We start from the raw sequence: 19372 nt of genomic DNA on the forward strand, positions 1-19372 counted from the left end.
GATGGACGCGTGTGGCTATAATGTGACAAAGTGTGAAAGAGTTTAAGAGGTATGGAAACTTTGGCAAGGAGTTGTATTTCCCCAGCTTTCAAGGACTGTCCTGTCCTGAAGACAGCCTTATGTTGCACATTACAGTTGCTTTATCTGATTTGTTACAAGTTGAAAGAAAAAACAAAAATCAGTGTTCAATGATTCTGCATGTTGGACATTAACTGGTATGTGGTTGAACTTTACTCTGCCTAAAACAAATCTCCCAGCATTTGCATCATGATGCAGCAGAATCAGCAGGTCTGTCATGTGGATCTAGTCAACTCAAGCACAGTTTCTCCCACATTATGTCTCAAGGTGCCAAGATAGCAGCCATAATGAGGTCGGCGTGGTTCGTGGAACTACGTCACTGATGGTTATATAGGCTGCAGCTGTGGCGACGGGCTCGCGCTGCTGAGACAAGCAGAGCACTGAGGACCGGCAGGCGCGCGTTCACACTCACGCTCCCCCAAACAAAGAGAAGCACGCGAGGCAGCAGAGCATCCCACCCTTTCGGCCCACTTGCAGAAGCGTCCCCCCAACCCCCACCCCGCTCATTCCTCCAACGCAGAACCAGTCCGAACCGAAGCCCCGACCATGACAACCAACGGCTCAACTAACGGAACCAGCGACATGCTGCAGATCCAGTTTGGTCTCATCAACTGCGGGAACAAATACCTCACCGCAGAGATGTTTGGCTTTAAAATTAACGCCTCGGCCACCAGCATGAAGAAGAAGCAGATCTGGACCCTGGAACAGAGTGGGGACGACTCTAATGCCAATGTGTTCTTCCTCAAGTCCCATCTGGGCCGGTACATCGCTTCAGACAAGGACGGGAATGTCACTGGAGACAGCGAGACCCCCGGTCCAGAGTGCCGCTTCGTCATCACCGCCCATGATGATGGTCGTTGGTCCCTGCAGTCCGAGCAGTACGGCCGGTACCTAGGCGGAACCGAGGACCGGATCATCTGCTTCGCTCAGACCGTGTCCGTGGCAGAGAAATGGAGCGTGCACATCGCCATGCACCCGCAGGTGAACATCTTCAGCATGACGCGCAAGCGCTACGCGCACCTGAGCGACAAGGTGGATGAGATTGCCATCGACCGGGACGTGCCGTGGGGGGTGGACTCCATGATCACGTTGGTGTTTCACGACCAGCGGTACCACCTGCAGACCTCCGACAACCGCTTCCTGAGAAACGATGGAGCGCTGGTCGCTACCGCGGACAAGAGCACGGGCTACACGCTGGAGTTCCGCTCCGGGAAGGTGGCCTTCAGGGACTGCAGCGGCAAGTACCTGGCTCCCTCCGGGCCATCCGGCACCATGAAGTCCGGGAAGAGTTCGCGGGTGGGCAAGGACGAGCTGTTCGTGCTGGAGCAGAGCCACCCACAGGTCGTGCTCACCGCTGGAAACGAGAGGAACGTCTCCACCAGGCAAGGTGGGTGTGGTGGTCCAGGCCAGGTCCTCTGAGTGCTTGAGTGTGTTTGTGGAGGATGGACTGTGATCAGGCTTTTTCTGTCAGATTTCCCGTATTCGTCTGAATTGATTCTGATTTTAACAGGGACTATAACACAATAGAAAATGTGCATCAGGTACCTTTTAATAGAGATGGAGACTTTGAATCAATCAATGGAACTTATTAAATTCAAATGTTCAAAGTACATGGAACTGGTTAATGCATTTGCGACTGAAAATGCTTGGGATTCTTAGAAGGTTCTGATTTCAGTATTTGACCTGCTAATTATTTAAATAAATTTAACTGAACGTAATGGTACTCAAAGTTAATGATGCATATATTTAATGTACTCAAATTGGACATCAGCTGCCTCAACAAACTGTAAGTGGGCTGGTTTTGTTTGACCTGCATAACTACAACTATTAGATCTCCACAGACCTTTAAATACTCTAGTTCTTTCCTTTCAAATGAGATGTGGTTTTGTGTCTGTGTTTCAGCTGTTTAACTGGGCAGAAATGCAAGATCTTTTCCATTCTCGCCTCCTCTTCTCCCTGCTCATCCAGCCTTCAGACCTACTGGTTGTCTCCTGTTGGCATTGTTACCATCCCTCATGCTGAACTGTTGCTGCTGTTTGGGAGCTTGTTAGTTAAATTTGACCTTAGCTCTTAGGATGCTCTAGAACATCTAAACAGATCTATTTAAATGCAAGATCAGAATAAGCAAATGTTTGATTTTGGACACTGTGTACTAAATCAGTGGAATTGAGATGGATGCGAGGGAATTGCCTGAAAAGCAGTTGCTTGTGAATGAAAGTAACGAGTGACAGGAATGCGTGGCTGATCTCCAGATCTGTTTGGTCAGAGGAGCTCTCTGGGAATGCCATGTGGTTTTAGTGGCTTTGGAAACCGTGATCTGATCTATCGTTTTTAATTTCCTGTTACCAAGTCTCCCTCAGCCTGGGAGTGCCTTGTTCTTTCTTTCTACTTTGTTTACTTGTCAAGTATATTTATAGGCTTTTGTTTTCACCAGCAGCTACAGAGCTTTCTGACGTGGCCTGTCTCGAGCACAAAATGGAGGCTGGCTCGAAAGAGAGGGTTGAACTAATAGGTTGCCACTTGCAGATCTTCAGGGCTCTGTGGGTATACACAGACTGTTTTGTAACATAAATCTGGCTCTAATTGCAGTATATGTCAAGAAGACCCCATAATCCATCCCTCCCATCCTCTCAAATGGAGTCTCACTTGGATACAGACCTGAACCAGAGAGCACAGATTACACTTCAAACATCCCATAGTTTCCCGTTCAACATTCTCTGGAAGTGACATTACAATGCAAAACTTCTGTATTTCCTCCATGAAGCAATAGCTAATTTGAAATGATATTTAAATTATGTCTAAATCTGTTTCATTTGAAATTGGGTGTGTAAGCTCATGGGTTGTAGTGCATTGCTAAAACATTCCAAAATCGATGCCCCTGGGCAGAATACCTTTGGGGGACAGCCTTATTGGCATGAAAAGCCCTTTTGAAATTTTTTTTTTGCTGAAAACTTTAGAAAAGCGCAGCCTTTTAATAATCACAGTACATTTATTCAGATGAAGGATCTGTTGACTGGAAATTAACAGAATCGCCTGTGGCACAATAATTGGTACCCCTACCCTCGATGCTTTGTACAACCCCCTTTTCCCAACAAGACAGCACTTTTTCTTCTCCCATAATATTTCACTAGGTTGGAGAAAGCACTGGCTCTCTAGATTTTCCAATGTTCTTGATGCTTGGTTGAGTTGTGTATCTGAGCCATTTGTGCTGATTGGGCTGTATGCTTTGGCTCATTATCAGATTTTATATAGAAATTCTCCTGGTGTTTTCAAAGAGTTCATAATGCCTGTGCTCTGAGGTTCCAATGACCTTTGGACAGCAGGCCCACAGCATCCCAGGTCCTCTACTGAACCCAACAGTGGGTTTTATGTGCACAAAGCACAAAGTCTCGCAGCAGTCTGTCCATTTACAGAGTGTAAACAAATCATATACGTGAAGAGCCTCAATTGGCTCATCCCTTCGGCAGTTTGCCTCAGTTTCTCACAAAGATATTGACAGAAAAAAAATATCGTCTGTGAGAACTTCACTGTGAAGTGGTACAGTTGAAAAGCATTATAAGGAAAAAATAAACATGGGTATAATCCCATACCTAAATAGGGGGTGGGTTGGAATAGTGACATTAAACAAAAGAAAAATTATTTCATTTTTAGTTCTTAGCATGTTTGAAGTGTTTTTATTCCATTGGTGCTCATGGAGATTCGGTGATGTCATTTAGCAACTTCTAGTGACTTTTTAGCGGGTGAAGCTACTTTTTATTTACTTTTTGATTGAATTACTAATAATTGAAAATTGTTATTGTCATTTCACATCCTCCTTACGGTTGGCTAAAATGAGCTAGCCGCTACATAGCTAGCTGCTACAAAACAGCCAGAAATGGCTCTGTTATTTCTGTCTGTTTTAATGGTTTTGTCAGATTCCTGACATTTGACATTCCAGGGACAATTTAAGTGTTCTGTTTTTATTGGCTTTCTGGGCTATTTTGACCTATTAAGGATTAAAGATAAACTCTGTAGCTAGGCTAATGTTAGCTTTCAGGATTGTGTTTGTATGCTGCGAACAAAAGCATCAATGTAGCTGAAAATTATTTCAGCATGGCTTTCTACATGGCTAGTTTTAAAAAGTAGTGTAGTTTTTTGCATACTGCCTGGTTTTCCATAATGAGGAAGACCTCTAATATGAAATCTTTGGGGAGGTTTGCTTTCTGTCGGTAGCCTGACGTCTTCCTCCTTGTGTGTAATTAACCCCATTAACCTGTATTGATTTTTACACATAGAGACCTGAATCCTTTTACATGAACACTGTACTTTTCCCTCCAACAACTGGATGATAGTGATGAGGATTAAATGCAGAGTGGAATTAAACTGGCTCCAGATGTTCAGCAAACATGCAGCAGCTCACAGTTAAACTTTGCAGCGGCTGTTTGCCTGGCAGACCTGAGCCAAGATGGCGGCTGGAGTCTGCTGGGTTTCATTAGCAGTGGGAGGTTTTGGACGCAAGGCCAGCTCAAGTGGGTCAATCCAAAATCTGTTTTTGTCCAGTTTTGATGTTCCCTTCTGTTGATTTAATGTTATTTTCTCCTGAAATACATATTTATTTAAAGGGAAATTTAAGGTGACAATCCTTTTTATTTAGAAAAACATTTTACACTACAGTGACTACAGTCTCCTTTACAACTGAATTGGGAAATAGTCCATTGTACTTTGTTGAAATGAGTCATTTTATTTTGAATCAAATGGTTTTTATCAAAATGAGATTTTCTTTGTGATAATTCAACAGATACATGTTAAAATGTGAGATCAGTGCAATAATGTACATAATCTCAACAGCAGTTAAGCTTTTTAAGACCTTGAGTGTGGGAATACTTCAGTAACCTTGTAGGGGTGTCTTGTCATACTGAGCTGGAGTAACACGCTGATATGCAGTATAGTGGATGCCTACTCAAATTTTATTTTTTTTTCCCTTTAGCTTTCTTGCAAGAGTGACCCAGTTTCCCCCACGTTTGACCAAAACCAGTGTGCCAATTTGAGATTAGGAGGAACCTAACCAATCCTTGACCAAAGTTTTATCTCATACAATACTTAAATTAAACAAAATCAAGACCTCGGTTGCTTTTCCTCAGTACATTAGTTGACGGTGGGTCGAGGATTTTTTTCTGATCAACAAGTGGTCCTCTAGGCGTATAAAAGTTCGAGATGCACCGATCAGAATTTTGTCCAGATTCCGATCTCTGGGTTTTTGAGGCTTAATCCTGATTATACAGATTTCACCCAATTTAAATTTCTCTTTAAGAACTACATAATAGGACATAAAATATGAATGAGGACATCAAAAATACATTTTTGCCTTCCTGCTCTGAGCAGTTACTTGTATTGGGATATTCTATGCATCTGTAAAACACCTGTAAAACAGGGTTTTACTTGTGTCGTAAAACGGGCACAATTATTGGTTAACATTTTAAACTGACTTCAGGGTCCTATATTGGCAGTGAGCTCAGCTAGCCTTACAAAAGCTGCAGTCTCTGTATTGCTAGAGAATGTAATTTCTTAACTTAATATTTCTGAAAGACTGCCAATATTCCCAAGTCTTGAATGTTTCTTTGAAACAATAAAATCGAGCAAATTTGCTGTACTTGTTTGTTTTTTTAAAATGGCTTTTTACATCTGCGATTTATCTGACTTCTTTAGTTTTAATTCCCAACCGGTGAGTCTGTGTTGGGGTTGATCAAGCTAATGCTAGCAGGTTTTATTCCAAAATGGATCCAATAGAAACCATTTGATCCTGATATCACATTGTTTTTCAGGCTGAAAGTATAAATATAGCTGGAAAGTACATGTGCATCATTTCCTAGATGCATTAAGCAAGAATCCCACGTGTCACTTAGAAAATAATACGTTTTTTTTTGTTTTGTTTTTTTCAGACAAATTTTATGCAGATGTTACAGCAGTCCCATTGTTCATCATCCAAATTGAGCTCATGGCATTCAAAGCTGCTAATAAACAGGCTCTGTGCTGTTGCCTGTTTCCGGTTCATAACATCCACTTTTCTCATCAGTGGTCACAAATTCCCTGAGACAGTTTAACGGCCCTCATGTGGTCCGAGCCAGAAATATCGGTCAGTTAGCCTGGAGCTGAGTGGCTCTTAAAGCGGCTCTGTTCTGCTCTTTAGACTTGTTAGAAGAGGCATAATAACGTCTGCTAAATGGATGAAAGCCCATCACATCTCATCGGCTGCTGGTGTGACTACCAACTGTTCTTTGTAAATGTAGACTAGGTTTATTTTGATTATGTACTTGGTGTGTATGGGTTACAGTAAAATACCCTGTGGCATTTGGCCTTGTGGCTCTGTTTGTTTCCAGCTCCCTTGTGACTAACCTCCAGTTTGACTGTGAAACAGATTTTTCAAGGTTTGTAAGGAAGAAAAAAGAGGACATAGTTTTACCAAAAACTGAAAACAAAAAGCAGCTTTAAAGATTTCCTTGATTTAAAAAAAAATATGGAAAATACTTTTCTATTTTTGGAAACCAGTTTATTAATGTTAATCGGTGAGATTATAAGATAGGCATAGGGCCAGTGTCTGATTCTCCTGGTGAAATAAAATTCTGCACTTGCTTTTTGCTTTTACAAAATATTACCACAGCCAAAACAAAATGCCAAAATATCAAGCAGCCTTGATGATTTGAAAAAAAAAAATAAAAATGGAGCTTTACAATTTGGAGAAGTTTTCCTTTAAGTAAACATTATTGGTCTATTAATGGTAAGTGGTAAGACTTTAGGGGCTCCTACAATATTAAATATAGTTGGTTTATAATTTAGACACACTACTATCCAGCATTTCTGCAGGTTAAAGGCTGTAGATCGAAGCTGTTGTGTCTGGCCATGAGTCAACCCTGACGCCCTTTCTGCATCCTTCACCTCCTGCCGACAGGAAATGAGAGATGAGTTGCACATATTCGACCTTGTCTGCTGTGATAATCTCTGCAGGGTGAAGGGCGATGATTTGTCCCTGCCATTTGCAGCGCGGCACATTCAGCCCTGGACCTGACGAGATGGATGCATTTACGCTTTCTTGGTAAAGCAGAGTGTCGCAGCGAGCTGATATGTCATAATGTGTTTATAGAGGCTCAGTCTGTTTTGGTGTTGGACTTTTTGGGTCTGTTTGGAGCATGCCAAGCCATCTTAGCTTCATCAACCACAGAGAAGCCTCTCCTCCTCCTCTCTGTCTTCTTCTTTATTATAGGTTAAACTTCTTCTGGGCTCCACTGTGTCAGCCTGCTATGGGTGTGTCTCCTGTCCAAACTTGAACACACACTGGGGATGAAATCCGTTTCTACAAACATTTGGGACATCCCTGTGTATAATGCAGTCACATCTCAGTCATTGTTGTTAGACCTTTCAGTGGGCTCTTGTTGGCTGCCTGGTTCCTTATTCTGTTTGTTCAGATCAGAATAAAGGCTGCTGATCTGGGTCCTTGTTTGTGCTCCAGCTGGTGGCCTCCTCACTCAGGCCTGCTGAACAATAGAAGAGACAAAAACACACACAGGCACACAATTGCCCTTGACGCAATCGCGTGCATTCGCAGCAGGCCTCTTGTGCTGACTCTCTGGAAGTAAGGACTGAGCCCGTCTCCGTCAGGCTGAATGCGGTGGGTGGAGAGGACAGAAAGATGGAGGGGTTGTTTGTGGATCTGTGCTTGTGGTTAAGGATCCTTCTACTCCTGTGGTCACCATTTTTGGTTTAAAAAGGACATTAAGTGTGTCCATGATCCTCCCCTCTCCCCTGTTTATCCCTGTGAGCTTCACAAACTGATCAGCAGAGCTAAATCTGTTCAGGAGCTGCAGGCAGCCTCAGCCTCTCTCTCTTGGTCATGGCTCAGGAGTGTTTTGTCTCAATGCTTGTTTGTCCTTAAAAATATTTTTCTGTCCTTAATGGGTAACATTTGGACCAGTTTTTTCTCAAGCATTACATATCATCCTCTTTATATTTCCACTGCTGAAATATGAGTTTTTTCTAGAAATAAAAATAAAAATACAGGGAAAATAGGTAAGATGACACCTAAAAGGTCTCCTGACATTAATCCTGAATTCTGAGCAAATATTTCATTTGAATAAAGTATCTGTGCTGCATTCAACTCTAGTTTGCTGTTTCATGTTATATATTTCCCTCAGTGTCTATAAAAATGAGCAGGATACCGAGCTTTAGCAGGTCTCTGTTAACAAAACCCAACTGTTACATCTAAAGTTGGGCAACTAACAGATTTACATGACTTTAAGTCTGGCGTCTTTCTCTGAATATTCAGACTTCTGACTACAGTTTTGGTTTGTTATGGCTACAAACCTAATGCATGGCCACTCCTTTTGTGCAGTTGATGCAGGAGGATGGAGGTGTTTGAGATCACGTTCTGCATTGGCTGTTGAGGTTGGGCACTTTGGCCTGCTGAAGTTGTTACTTTAAATTTGGTTTTAGCCAGAGGACAAAAGAGGTCACTCCAACACTGTCGCTAGCATCTCATGAAAGACTGTAAGGTTTTAAAACCTTGGTATACCTCTTTTATATTGGGAATTGCCACCCCTTTTTAAAATCGTTTTTACAGATTACTCTCTTTGGACAAGGGACCTCATTTTCAATCGTCAATACAATAAAATGCAAATATGTTGAAAACATCAAAAACATTAAAACAGGAACAACCATCCAGTGATGCTTTCAGGATCAGATGAAGAGGAAAGAGGAATAAGAACAAAGTAATTCTTGTTTTCATTGTCCTGAGCGGGAACTGAGAAGTGTAACATTGTCAGTTTAAAGCAGTTTTTTACTTTCAGTGTCTTATTTGCTTTAGTTTAACATTCTGTGGAGATTTTGACTAACTTTATGTTCAAAAGTTACGTTACTCATCCTGTGCCAGTGATTATCATTACATTAAAACTATCTAGCAGAAAATCACTTCCTAGTAAAGTGACTGATTTTTACTTTTTGCATCAGCATGGTTCTTTATAGGCTGAAGCATCCAGCAGATGTGTTGTCTCCACATCTGGAGCAATAAATGGTCTCTTGTGCTACTGTATAGTGTTAGAAGGGCTTTCTAGTTGAGTTCACTGACTGATCGTCCAACAGATCAGAGCTTTGACCATCTTCTACTCTATGCCTGCAGCAGATAAACTCAGATTTAATTGTCTTTGTATGTTCCTCCTCCTCTGCTATGTGGTTTCCATTATGATCTGTTCTATTCTCCAAGTCATCTGTGTTTGTGTTACATGTGCAGTTGTGCATGAGTGTGTCCCAGTGTGTTTCTGCAGAAACTCAATCCTGGGATGTGTGCAGCCTGCACACTGGACCTCATGTTACAGAATTTTATAAGCTTGTGAGGTTTCAGATTTGGATAAAAAACCAGGAGGAATGCATGGAATAACACTCACTGCTTTAATACTTTCCCTGACATTAGCAACATTAGCAGAGCCAGTGTAAAGACTGTAGAGAGGCACAAACTGAGTTATTGTGAAACCATGACTCCATTTGTCTTTTCTCAAACAAGTCTTTTTATTATCCCTGCTGGGTTTGCTCTGCTGCTCACCACACATTTACATAGATCCCAAACACTGTCTGTGTCTCTCTGAGCCTTGCGGCTATACGTCGAGCCACACCATGAGCTCAGCGTGGACAATGGGCCACATTATGCTGTAGGAAGTATCTGTGCGTTTTCATTCAGTGGCTGAATCATATTTATCAACCACTTTGTTGCTCTTAAAAGCCAGTGTGAGGGTGGTGTGATTTTATTTTATTTTTTCTCTTTTTTTGGTTCTGTACTCATACAATGGAAACGATTGGCCAACGCATACAAACACTGCTCAGCCTTTGAACACATTTATATAGCGGTCAACGCTACCTAATTGATGCGCATCCTCTCATCGACTAATATTGGCAAGCTAAAGATTTCAGCCTTTGCACGACAGGAGTGAATTACATTTGTAGTCTGAGCTTGGAGACAGCTGGCATGCCTTCAGTGCATGCCAGCTGTCTCCGTAGATGTTGTAAACTTAAATGCCTTTTCCTGGAAATGACAGCATTAAAATATTCTTTTACGGTTGTGACAAAAGCAATGCAGACTAGAGAACTCTTACTATAGCAATGGCCAGAGAACTGAATCCTTGATCAGTAATACATCAATTAGCCAATTTAGATTTCTCTTTAAGAACTATTATTGATTATTGGTAAGGGGCATAACAAGATCTGGCGACATTAAATCGCTTTGATTTGCTGTCAAAGGGAGCTCAGAAGTCCTGTTAATACTTTGAAAGATGTTAAGATGTCTGAACCTGACGATGACTTGATGCAGTTTGGTGAGAAAGATCTGCCTTGCTGTCGTACCTTAATTAGAGCATCTACTAGAGTTTACTGATGTTTTGTAAGAGGTTGGTGTTAATTCCTGATTGTTACCAGGAACAAACTTGAAAATGGGTTTTATCAGTTTCTGGTCGAGTCTACAGATGCCCCTTTTTCTTGCTGAGATGGCAATTAAAGATGCAGAACAGTCATCTCTGTTTATAGTACGACCTCCAGTTGCCTGTTTGCTGCCACCGTCCATCCTGACTGCTGAGCCTTTGTGGCTCATCGAGGTCTGACAGATGTGGTGGTGTGCAGCTGCATGAAATCCCTCTTTAATTTGAGCTGCCTGATGTTGCTCATTTAGTCCCTTTGATCCTGACCACAGGATGTGTGTGTGTCTCTCACCGGTCAACCCAGCTAACCCGCCTACTTCATGATGGATTCAGGATTGTACCATGTACTCTGCACTTTAATTAACCACCCCACCCAACTCTCTGTACCCCCCACCCAGGCATGGACCTGTCAGCCAATCAGGACGAAGAAAGTGACCAGGAGGTGTTCCAGGTGGAGATCTGCCGTGAAAACAGGAAGTGTGCGTTCCGGACCGCAGCTGGAAAGTACTGGACCCTCACTGCTAATGGGGGCCTGCAGTGTACCGCCTCTAGCAAGTAAGAATCCATCAGCATCATGTTCACAATAACCACACCTGTTCCGGTCTGTCAGAATGGGGTGTAAAAGGTCTGTTGCAGCATTTGGTGTTTTTCCTCGTAACACGAGCTCTGCCATGAGAGGGTCTGTGAGGGGGGATGATGGAGCTTTCTGAGAGTGGGAGGTTAAGAGTGAGTGACCTCATGTCCTGGCAGTGGCATGTTGTGGAAGACTGTGTATGGGGGGTTGGAGGTTCATATGTGCAGTAAGTCTTTCTGAGCAGGGAGCTGGCTGTTAACCTCTGACCCATGATCCAGTTTTCCGGAAAGATTTCCCTGTAAGGCCCATGACCCAGGATTAAGGACTCTTCATCCTAAATTACAGAAAGCGAACCCGTGTTCAATACTAGAATTGTAATCAAAAGTTTGTAGGAGCTAAACGTGTCTGGAGCTAATTCTCCATTTAAAATGTTTTGTGTGCAGCTCAGATGCACCATGTTGTGTCTGGTTGTCAAGTAATCTCTGAGGCAGATTTTCTCTTTTAAAAGGGATTTGATTCCTCTAGATGCAAAATAAATGTTGTTGAAATATTAAAACAGAGTGAAGACATTTTTAAAATTAAGCTGCAGATGTTTCCTAATAGCTCTTGCTACTGGGTGGGGGGGTGTCTCCATTTCTGAGTCCTCTGCAGCAACTTCCCCACATTCCTCTGTCAAATTCCTGAGATTTGGCTCAACTGACTCCTCCGAACAGACCACAGGAATCTGATCTCTCACTAGGCCAGATGTGGTTTTAAGAAAAGGCTGAATGTTTTTTAGCTTCTTTACAATGTGACAAAAATCAGATTTTGGGATGTCTCCAAATCAAAGAATTTCCATATTAAACTACTAAATGATAATTTAACTGATCAGATATTTTCCAAGCCTTGTTGCTTCTTTTGATCATAATGGTTCATAGGTAATGAAAACCCTAAATGAAGTTTCTAAGAAAATATGAACGTTGCATAAGAATAAAACATTTGTAAAACTAAAAATGTTAAGATGGGAAAACTGACTTGACAGCTCAGCGGTCATTGACAAGGAGGGTAAGCCACGAAAGGTAGTTGCTAGATAAGGAGGTTGTACAGAGTGCTGCATCACAGTGTATGTGTGGGGGGACATTTGCAAGGTTCAAACTGTGGCCGGAGTCGGTCATTAGGAGCCATCACACACTGAAGTATCCAAGACACGGGCTACAACTAAGGCTACAACCAGCTACTCCTGGACCAGGTACAACGTCAGAACCATCTTACATGGGCTAAAGAGAAAAGGGACTGTTGCTCATTGATCCAAAGTCCTCTTGCAGAAGAAAGTAAAGTTTGCTTTTTATTTGGACACCAAGGTTCCAGAGTCTGGAGGAAGAGTGAAGAGGTCAAGAACCCATGTTGCTTGAAGTCTAGAATGATGCTTCCACGGTCAGTGATGGTTTAGGGTGCCATGTCATCTACTAGTGTTGGTCCACTGGGTTTTCTGAAGTCCACCTTCAACACAGCCATCTACCAGGACATTTTAGAGCACTTCTTGTTTCCTTCTGCTGGCAAGCTGTATGGAGACGTTGATTTTATTTTCCAGTGGGTGTTGGTACTGACCCGTACTGACCCACACTGCCAAACTGGCCTGACCTGAACACCATAGATCCTCTAAAGGCTGCTATCAAAGCAACCTGGGCTTCCATTACACCTCAGCAGAACCACAGGCTTATCGCCTTCATGCCACACCGCATTGAGTTTCACTTTATTTACTGAAATAAACTTTTTAATGACGTATTGAGATCCATCTGGACAGGTTTAAGTTAGGCAAAGTAAAATCAGTTTTTTTCCAATGGTTCTGATCTTTTTAAATCCTAAACTTAAGCAGATGGCATGGACCCAGTCCCTTGACTGTCGGAGCATGTTTGCTCTGGTTCCCTGAGCTGCTGGCTTGCAACTACTGTAGTTCAACCAGGGACACATGTCCATTCTCCGTCACGGCCTGCTCATTCTGCTCCGAACTCTGCTCTTTGTTGTTGGCTAAAATTCCATGATTGTGTCAACAGTGACTCATCTCTTTTTGCTGGATTTATGGATCCTAAAAGTCATCCTTGTTGCCATAAAGGTGAGAAGTAGATGAGACCGAATTATTTGGCTCCAAAAGGACAACATTAGAAAGCTTTAGAGTATAGTTTAGTAGCAGGGTAGATCAACTCATACACTCCATCCAGTTGCCTAAAACTGATCTACAAGCTAAAATACCATTCTCACATTTTCTTTCTGTCTCTGGAGGTCCACTAACTGCTACTTTGACATCGAGTGGCGTGGGAAGCGTTTGACTCTCCGTGCAGCCAACGGGAAATACGTGGCGGCCAAGAAAAACGGACAACTCGCAGCCACCATGGACTCTGCAGGTCAGTGGGAGGTGTTGATCTGCTGTGCTGACAGAAACAAAGAGATAACTGATTTACAGCTCGGTGCTGACACATGGGGGTTCAGAGGAGTGAAATGATGAAATCATGTCTGGATGCTCCAGTTGTTTGTTGGTTTTAAAGGCCTCAGCGTTTCTGAGTGAAGCAGCTAAACGTTGCAGTTTACTGCCTTTAGTGTGTTAGTTCCTCCCTTTTCTGTCTTTAATTATACATATTAGAAACGGGAATAAGGAATAAAAAATGTTCTGAGTACGCGGAGTCCCACTTTGTGTGAGTAAGAAATAAGCTGCCAGAAACTGACTGCGTTGCTGTGCACAAAATACCAAATCTATTATTCTTCAAGCCTATTTTTGTTTTGAAACAACTGCAGGCGAAAGTCAACAAAGGTTAGAAAATGGTTTCCTTTTCAAACACCTTGAATGTCTTTACTTTCTCTGACTTCATGTTTTAAACATGGCTTTAAATCTTCTGTTCTCAATAACGACATCCACTGCAGAAAGCTTTGCTGTTGGCACCACGACCAGTTCATACCGTCCGTTCACTGATCGGAAAACATCAGATTTTGGTCACCTGTTAGTCGGTTGTTTCAGATTTCCAGTTAGTCTCCCCAGCCAAATGCTTCCCCTCAGTTTGATGTATGAAAACCATTCAAGCCTTGAATGAATCAGAAGGCATTGTTCTATTATGAAATGGTTCAGGTTTTTAATATCTCACTGGTTTGATAAAATCATAGTTTGTTTTATGTTTTGGTTGGAAACAGCTGCCCCCACCTATCGCTGATGCTGTCTGCACTAACCAATCGGCTGCACCTTAACACCACAAAAACATAAACTCAACACTTAGTTGTTGGAGAGGATTGGAACCGATCCAACCACTTGTCGTGCTGCTGGCCATGAGAATCAGAAACATCTCAGATTACATATGCTGTGGTGTTCCGGTATTTGTTGATCACACCTGAGAGGCTTTGTTAATGCAAAGTTTCTGATGTCGGAGATGAAGGGGAAAATTACCACAAAACTGACATACGACTGCTGTTTTACTTGGTACAGAATAACTTGTTACTTCGACCTATTGCACCAAAATATGAAAGACATTAGAATATGGTCTCTAAATAGCTTTTGGTCACATGACCTCTGTGTTCAGGAGAGTCTGAGGAGTTTATCATGAAGCTGATCAACCGTCCGATCATTGTTCTGCGTGGAGAGCACGGCTTCATCGGCTGCAGGAAGGTGACCGGAACGCTGGACTCCAACCGCTCTTCCTACGACTACTTCACTTTGGAGTTCAGAGATGGAGCTTACAGTCTGCAAGGTCAGCCGGGGTGCAGGACGATCCCTGCTGGGATTGAATCGCCTTTTCTATACTTTTCCCTTGTTTGCAGGATATGTGGCAAAAGATTTAGATGTCTTCACCTAAATTACATTAAACGTTGCTTATTGTTGATCGTCATCCTGCAGATTCGACTGGAAAGTACTGGATGGTGGGGACCGAACAGTCCGTAGTGAGCAGCAGCGACACTCCTGTCGACTTCTTCTTCGAGTTCTGTGACTACAACAAGCTGGCTGTTCGCCACGCCGCCGACGGGAAGTACCTCCGTGGGGACCACGCTGGCGTGCTGAAGGCCAACGCTGACGACTTGGAAACTGCCACGCTGTGGGAGTACTGAGGGAAGCAACAAGGATGCAGTCCGACCCCCTTCAACACCCCAGATCTACCTGTCCACGTACTCTCTGCCCCCCCATATTAAATCTTGTCCATTTTGACTTTATATGTTGACAAACTGCACAGAGAGATCAGCAAGGATTGAAGGAATGAGACGTTCCTCTATCCCTCCCTTTCCTTCCTTTTTTCAACCTCCTTTGTCAGCTCTGCCCTTTATTGCCATCCTACATCTGTTGCCATAGTTACCATAGGGCTCTGCACTTTTCCTGCTTCAATCTGTCTTGTTGCACGACTTATGCTACCTGAGCAGTGCCACATTGAAACAGCCCTCTTCCCCTCCGAGCGAAGCTCCATGTTTCTGTTTGCGCTGTTGACGAGCAGAAAGAGCTGGTTGTGTTTATGGCATCTGAACTGAACTGGTGGAGCTTTCTCTACTCGATATGAGCTCCAAATGCAGACTTGCTAGGTTCAAGTAATTGAGGTCTGTTTTTGTGAAGATGGATCTAGGAGAAGCTGTTTCTGCCTCCATCAGTCTAGATTCAGTGTTTGTTTATAAGAGCAGGCGTTGTCGCCCCTGACTTAAAAATGACGAGTGGAGCTGATGGTGATGATGTAACAGATGGGAAGAAGCCCCGCTCCTTTCATCTCAAGTGTATGATATTTAGATGTAAGACTGTGTTGCTCTCTAGCTGTATTATCATTGGTTGGTGAGGAGTCAGAAGTCGGAGATCTTAGCTGGTTGTTGGAAAATTAAAACCTCTGGAAGCTGTAGTCAGAAACAGTATAAAAGGTAAACTGTGCAGATACACATATTGTATGTTTACTGCACTCTTGCACAGTTGGATTCATTTCTTGCTCCAAGTTCAAGGCACAGACATTATCATGGCAAAGTGTACAGCGGGTAGATAGAGTAAATGTAGTGAAACCATTAATAGATGCCTAGAAAGCTGCTTTTGTTTTGATTCCCTCGACCAAACGTACATCTGAGCCTTTATGCCGACCAAACTTCAATACCGGGTAGACGAACCTTTCATCAAGCTGTTAAACTGAAATCTGGTGCTACCAACATGTTCATCTCTCATGGTGATCTATCCACATCATCTCAGCTCCATATGAGAGCCTTATTGCCCTGTTACCAAAATCTGTTTGCTCCGTTTTCTTTTTTTTCCAGTTCTTAACATCTCAGTTGTTATGTAAACAAAAAAAATGTCCATTGTCTTTTTGTAGTTTAGTCCTGTAGCATAAGGCACTCGTGGGATCCTTTCAGTCTTTGCCGACAGAAATGGTATCCATCCAATTTTTCACAATCCTACAGAGATATTAAAATCCGTTCAAACGACCAATCACTGCAGTCCTATGAAATTATGCATGATTGTATCACATTTCTTCTGATGTTTTAAGTGTTTTCATGAAAGGCTTTGAAATCTCATGCGGGAGGGGAAAAAGTTCTCCGAGAAGCCTCCGGCAAACTGGGTGTTGGGAAGGTAAACGTGTGGTAATGACTGTGCCTTACTCTTGAGTTTTTGATTTTTGGCCGTAGGGTAATTGATTAAAAAAAGAAAATGAAAGTCCACATCTTTGCTTTGTAAAACTGGAATTTCCTTTTGTATTATTTTGTACAATTTTTGGAATATTGTGGAGTAAAATATCTTGTGCCATTGGTTCACCTGAAATCCAGCAACCAATAAAAACTGGAATTTGGAACGCAAAGTGACTGATTTTATTTTTTCTAGTGTGTTCAATAGCATCACTTGTTTTAAATGGTGGATTCAGTGTGCAAGCATAGTTGTACTACAGTGCCTTGAATATGTATTTGCATACACCAGATACTTTAATGTAGTGCATATTTGGTCTGCATGCAAAACACTTTGACAGAAAACTTAACTACTGTTTCAGTCTGAACACATCCCCAGTGAAACATGATGGTGGCAGCAGCATGCTGCGGGAACGTTTTTCTTCACGATGGAGCTAAATGTAGTTAAACCTGGTGGAATCTGCAAAAGACTTGTACTGGTAGCAGTACAACAGCTCTAAACATACAACCAAGGCATATTAATTTTGGAATGGACTAGTCAAAGTTGATCTAAATCAAACACACTCTGTGGCAGGACAGGATGTTCATCTGATCTGACTGAGCTAGATTGGGTGGGGGTCAGGCTGTATTTGTTAAAGCTGGTAGAGATGCAGCCCCCAAAAGGCTTGCAGATAGACCTGCAGAGAGAATTTATACAAAGTCTTGATTAAGGAGGGCTGAATATAGATGCATGATGCACAACCATAAAAACTTGCACTTTTTGCACCAAAAGTCTCCAAGTAAAAGGAGAAAGCCAGCTCTCTCTTAAAGGGACAGGTCAACTGCTCTTCCAAACGTCTAAATAGTATAGGTTTTAATTTGATCAAATCAGCTGAAATGGAAATCCCATATGAGGAAAAAGCAGCAGACCAAAAGTAAAATTTAAATGTGAGATTTTGAACTTTACAGACCATCACTGCAAAAAAAAAAAAAAAAAAATCAAGCATTTCTATTTAAACTTGATAAAAATAAGAGGATTTTCATAAATGTACAAAATGTACTCTGATTTGTTCATACATCCTTTCCACCAGAAACACACAGACTAATGCAAACATCTGAGACAAAGGTTTTGTGAATTTTCAGCCCGAGTGGCACACAGCAGCTGAAATCATTATGGCATCTTGAACTCTCAGCATTGTTCATCACTTCCTTCCATGTTGGAAGCTGTCAGCCGACTCCCTGTGAGATGTCTCTAAATAAATGGTTGCTAAGCAAACAGGCTTTGGAGAAAAAGTCATAACCTGAAATTTTACAGTGGTCATGCAGGTTTAGTGAGAGCAGAGCTTGATTTTTGTTCAGCTGTGACATTTCTGATGATCACTTTAAATTTCTCAAATCTCAGCTTAGGTTTCTCAGCATTTACCCTTCATAGTTGTGCAAATTATAGCCTTTTCTCTCTTTGTTCTCATTGCTCACGTAACCATAGCTCCAGGTTCTGGCCTCCCCCCAGGTTCTGACCGCAGCAGTCTCCGTGTGTTGTCCCACTTGCGTTCATTTATGTGAGAGATCCACACACTTTTTCCTGTGTCCTGAATGGAGCCTTTGTGTTGAAACATTTATTCTGGAGCAGAGAGGGGGCAGACTCTCTGAAAGATCAGGGTGGTCATGTCTTGATGGTGCCTCCTGAGCACTTCTCCAATCTGTTTCTCAGATCCCAGAGGAACGTAAACATGGCTGAAACAAGCATGCACAAACCCCTCTAATCTCCTGCTGCCCTCCTCTTCCATCAATTCTTCCATCCTCCCCCTGCCCCCTATTTTCCCTCCCCCTCTCAGAGTTTGTGCTCCGAAGATGAGTCACTGAAACTATGACCTAGATCTCAGGAATGGGTGCAGTGGTTTGTGGCTAAAATGCTGACTAGCTCAGACAGGCCGAGTGCAGAATGGCTGCCATCTCTTCCGATATCCGAGCAAACCCAACTCCCCATCCAGCCTCACTGTTACCATGGAGACAGCAGCTGCAAGAAGCAGAAGGGTCTGATTCAAAGAGACGAGCAAGTAGGCACCTAAAACACGAGCGCCTCTCCAGGAATTCTTGTGGTATCAAGGGGTTGGGGCTGCGTAAAAATTTGATGGGTTAGGGTGAGGATCAATCCTTAAAAATTTTATTTTAATAAAGCTTTAACAGACCATATGGCAACCAAAGTCCTGCAAGTGAATGAAAAAATATAGCATGATAAAATGGTAATAATAAAAGCAGTAAGGAATAGCAACACACACACACAAAAAAATGAACAAAACAGAACAATAAAATAAACAATCAATGTTGTTGGGCCCAGCAATGGATGGATAACAACCACTAAACTACACAAACAGAAGAGACTGGTAAAAACTCTGAATCCCAGAATGCACAGCGTTTTTCAACTCATTTTCAAGAAGAAGGAGTCACAACTGGAATCCCTGTGACATCATAGGTCTACAAAACTCAGGTTTGCAGCCATGTTTGCCCACATTTACCATGCACTGGTGACATTGGGGATAACACACATGGTAGTGTCTTTGATCTCGCTGGCCGAATAAAAGCTTCCTTCTCTTTAACTTGCTAAAATATGTCTGCATAATCCTTCAAAATGTGCTAAAGTGTCACTGGTACCCCTAATGCTAAAGCTAATAGTTCTGCTAGCATTAAAGGGTAGCCACCATTAGCTCTGTTGTGC

At 42.4% G+C, this 19372-nt stretch overlaps 1 protein-coding gene across 1 annotated transcript; it reads left to right on the plus strand.

Moving 5' to 3' along the window:
* The first annotated feature begins 414 nt into the window (after positions 1–414).
* On the plus strand, positions 415–16853 carry LOC124863428 (fascin-like). Its single transcript, XM_047357795.1, has 5 exons — positions 415–1465; positions 10907–11063; positions 13342–13463; positions 14625–14792; positions 14939–16853. Exons 1-5 carry the CDS (start codon positions 625–627, stop codon positions 15145–15147), a joined length of 1497 nt encoding a protein of 498 aa, XP_047213751.1. The 5' UTR covers positions 415–624; the 3' UTR covers positions 15148–16853.
* Positions 16854–19372: the final 2519 nt, after the last annotated feature.

Source organism: Girardinichthys multiradiatus, chromosome X (assembly GCF_021462225.1).
Source record: "Girardinichthys multiradiatus isolate DD_20200921_A chromosome X, DD_fGirMul_XY1, whole genome shotgun sequence".
NCBI lineage: Eukaryota > Metazoa > Chordata > Actinopteri > Cyprinodontiformes > Goodeidae > Girardinichthys > Girardinichthys multiradiatus.

Excerpts from the sequence above, each read along its gene's own strand:
- LOC124863428 (XM_047357795.1), top strand. The coding sequence starts at position 625 with ATGACAACCAACGGCTCAACTAACGGAACCAGCGACATGCTGCAGATC. Across the intron at positions 11,064-13,341 it reads CAGTGTACCGCCTCTAGCAA|GTCCACTAACTGCTACTTTG; the intron begins GTAAGAATCCAT and ends CTGTCTCTGGAG. Across the intron at positions 14,793-14,938 it reads TGGAGCTTACAGTCTGCAAG|ATTCGACTGGAAAGTACTGG; the intron begins GTCAGCCGGGGT and ends GTCATCCTGCAG.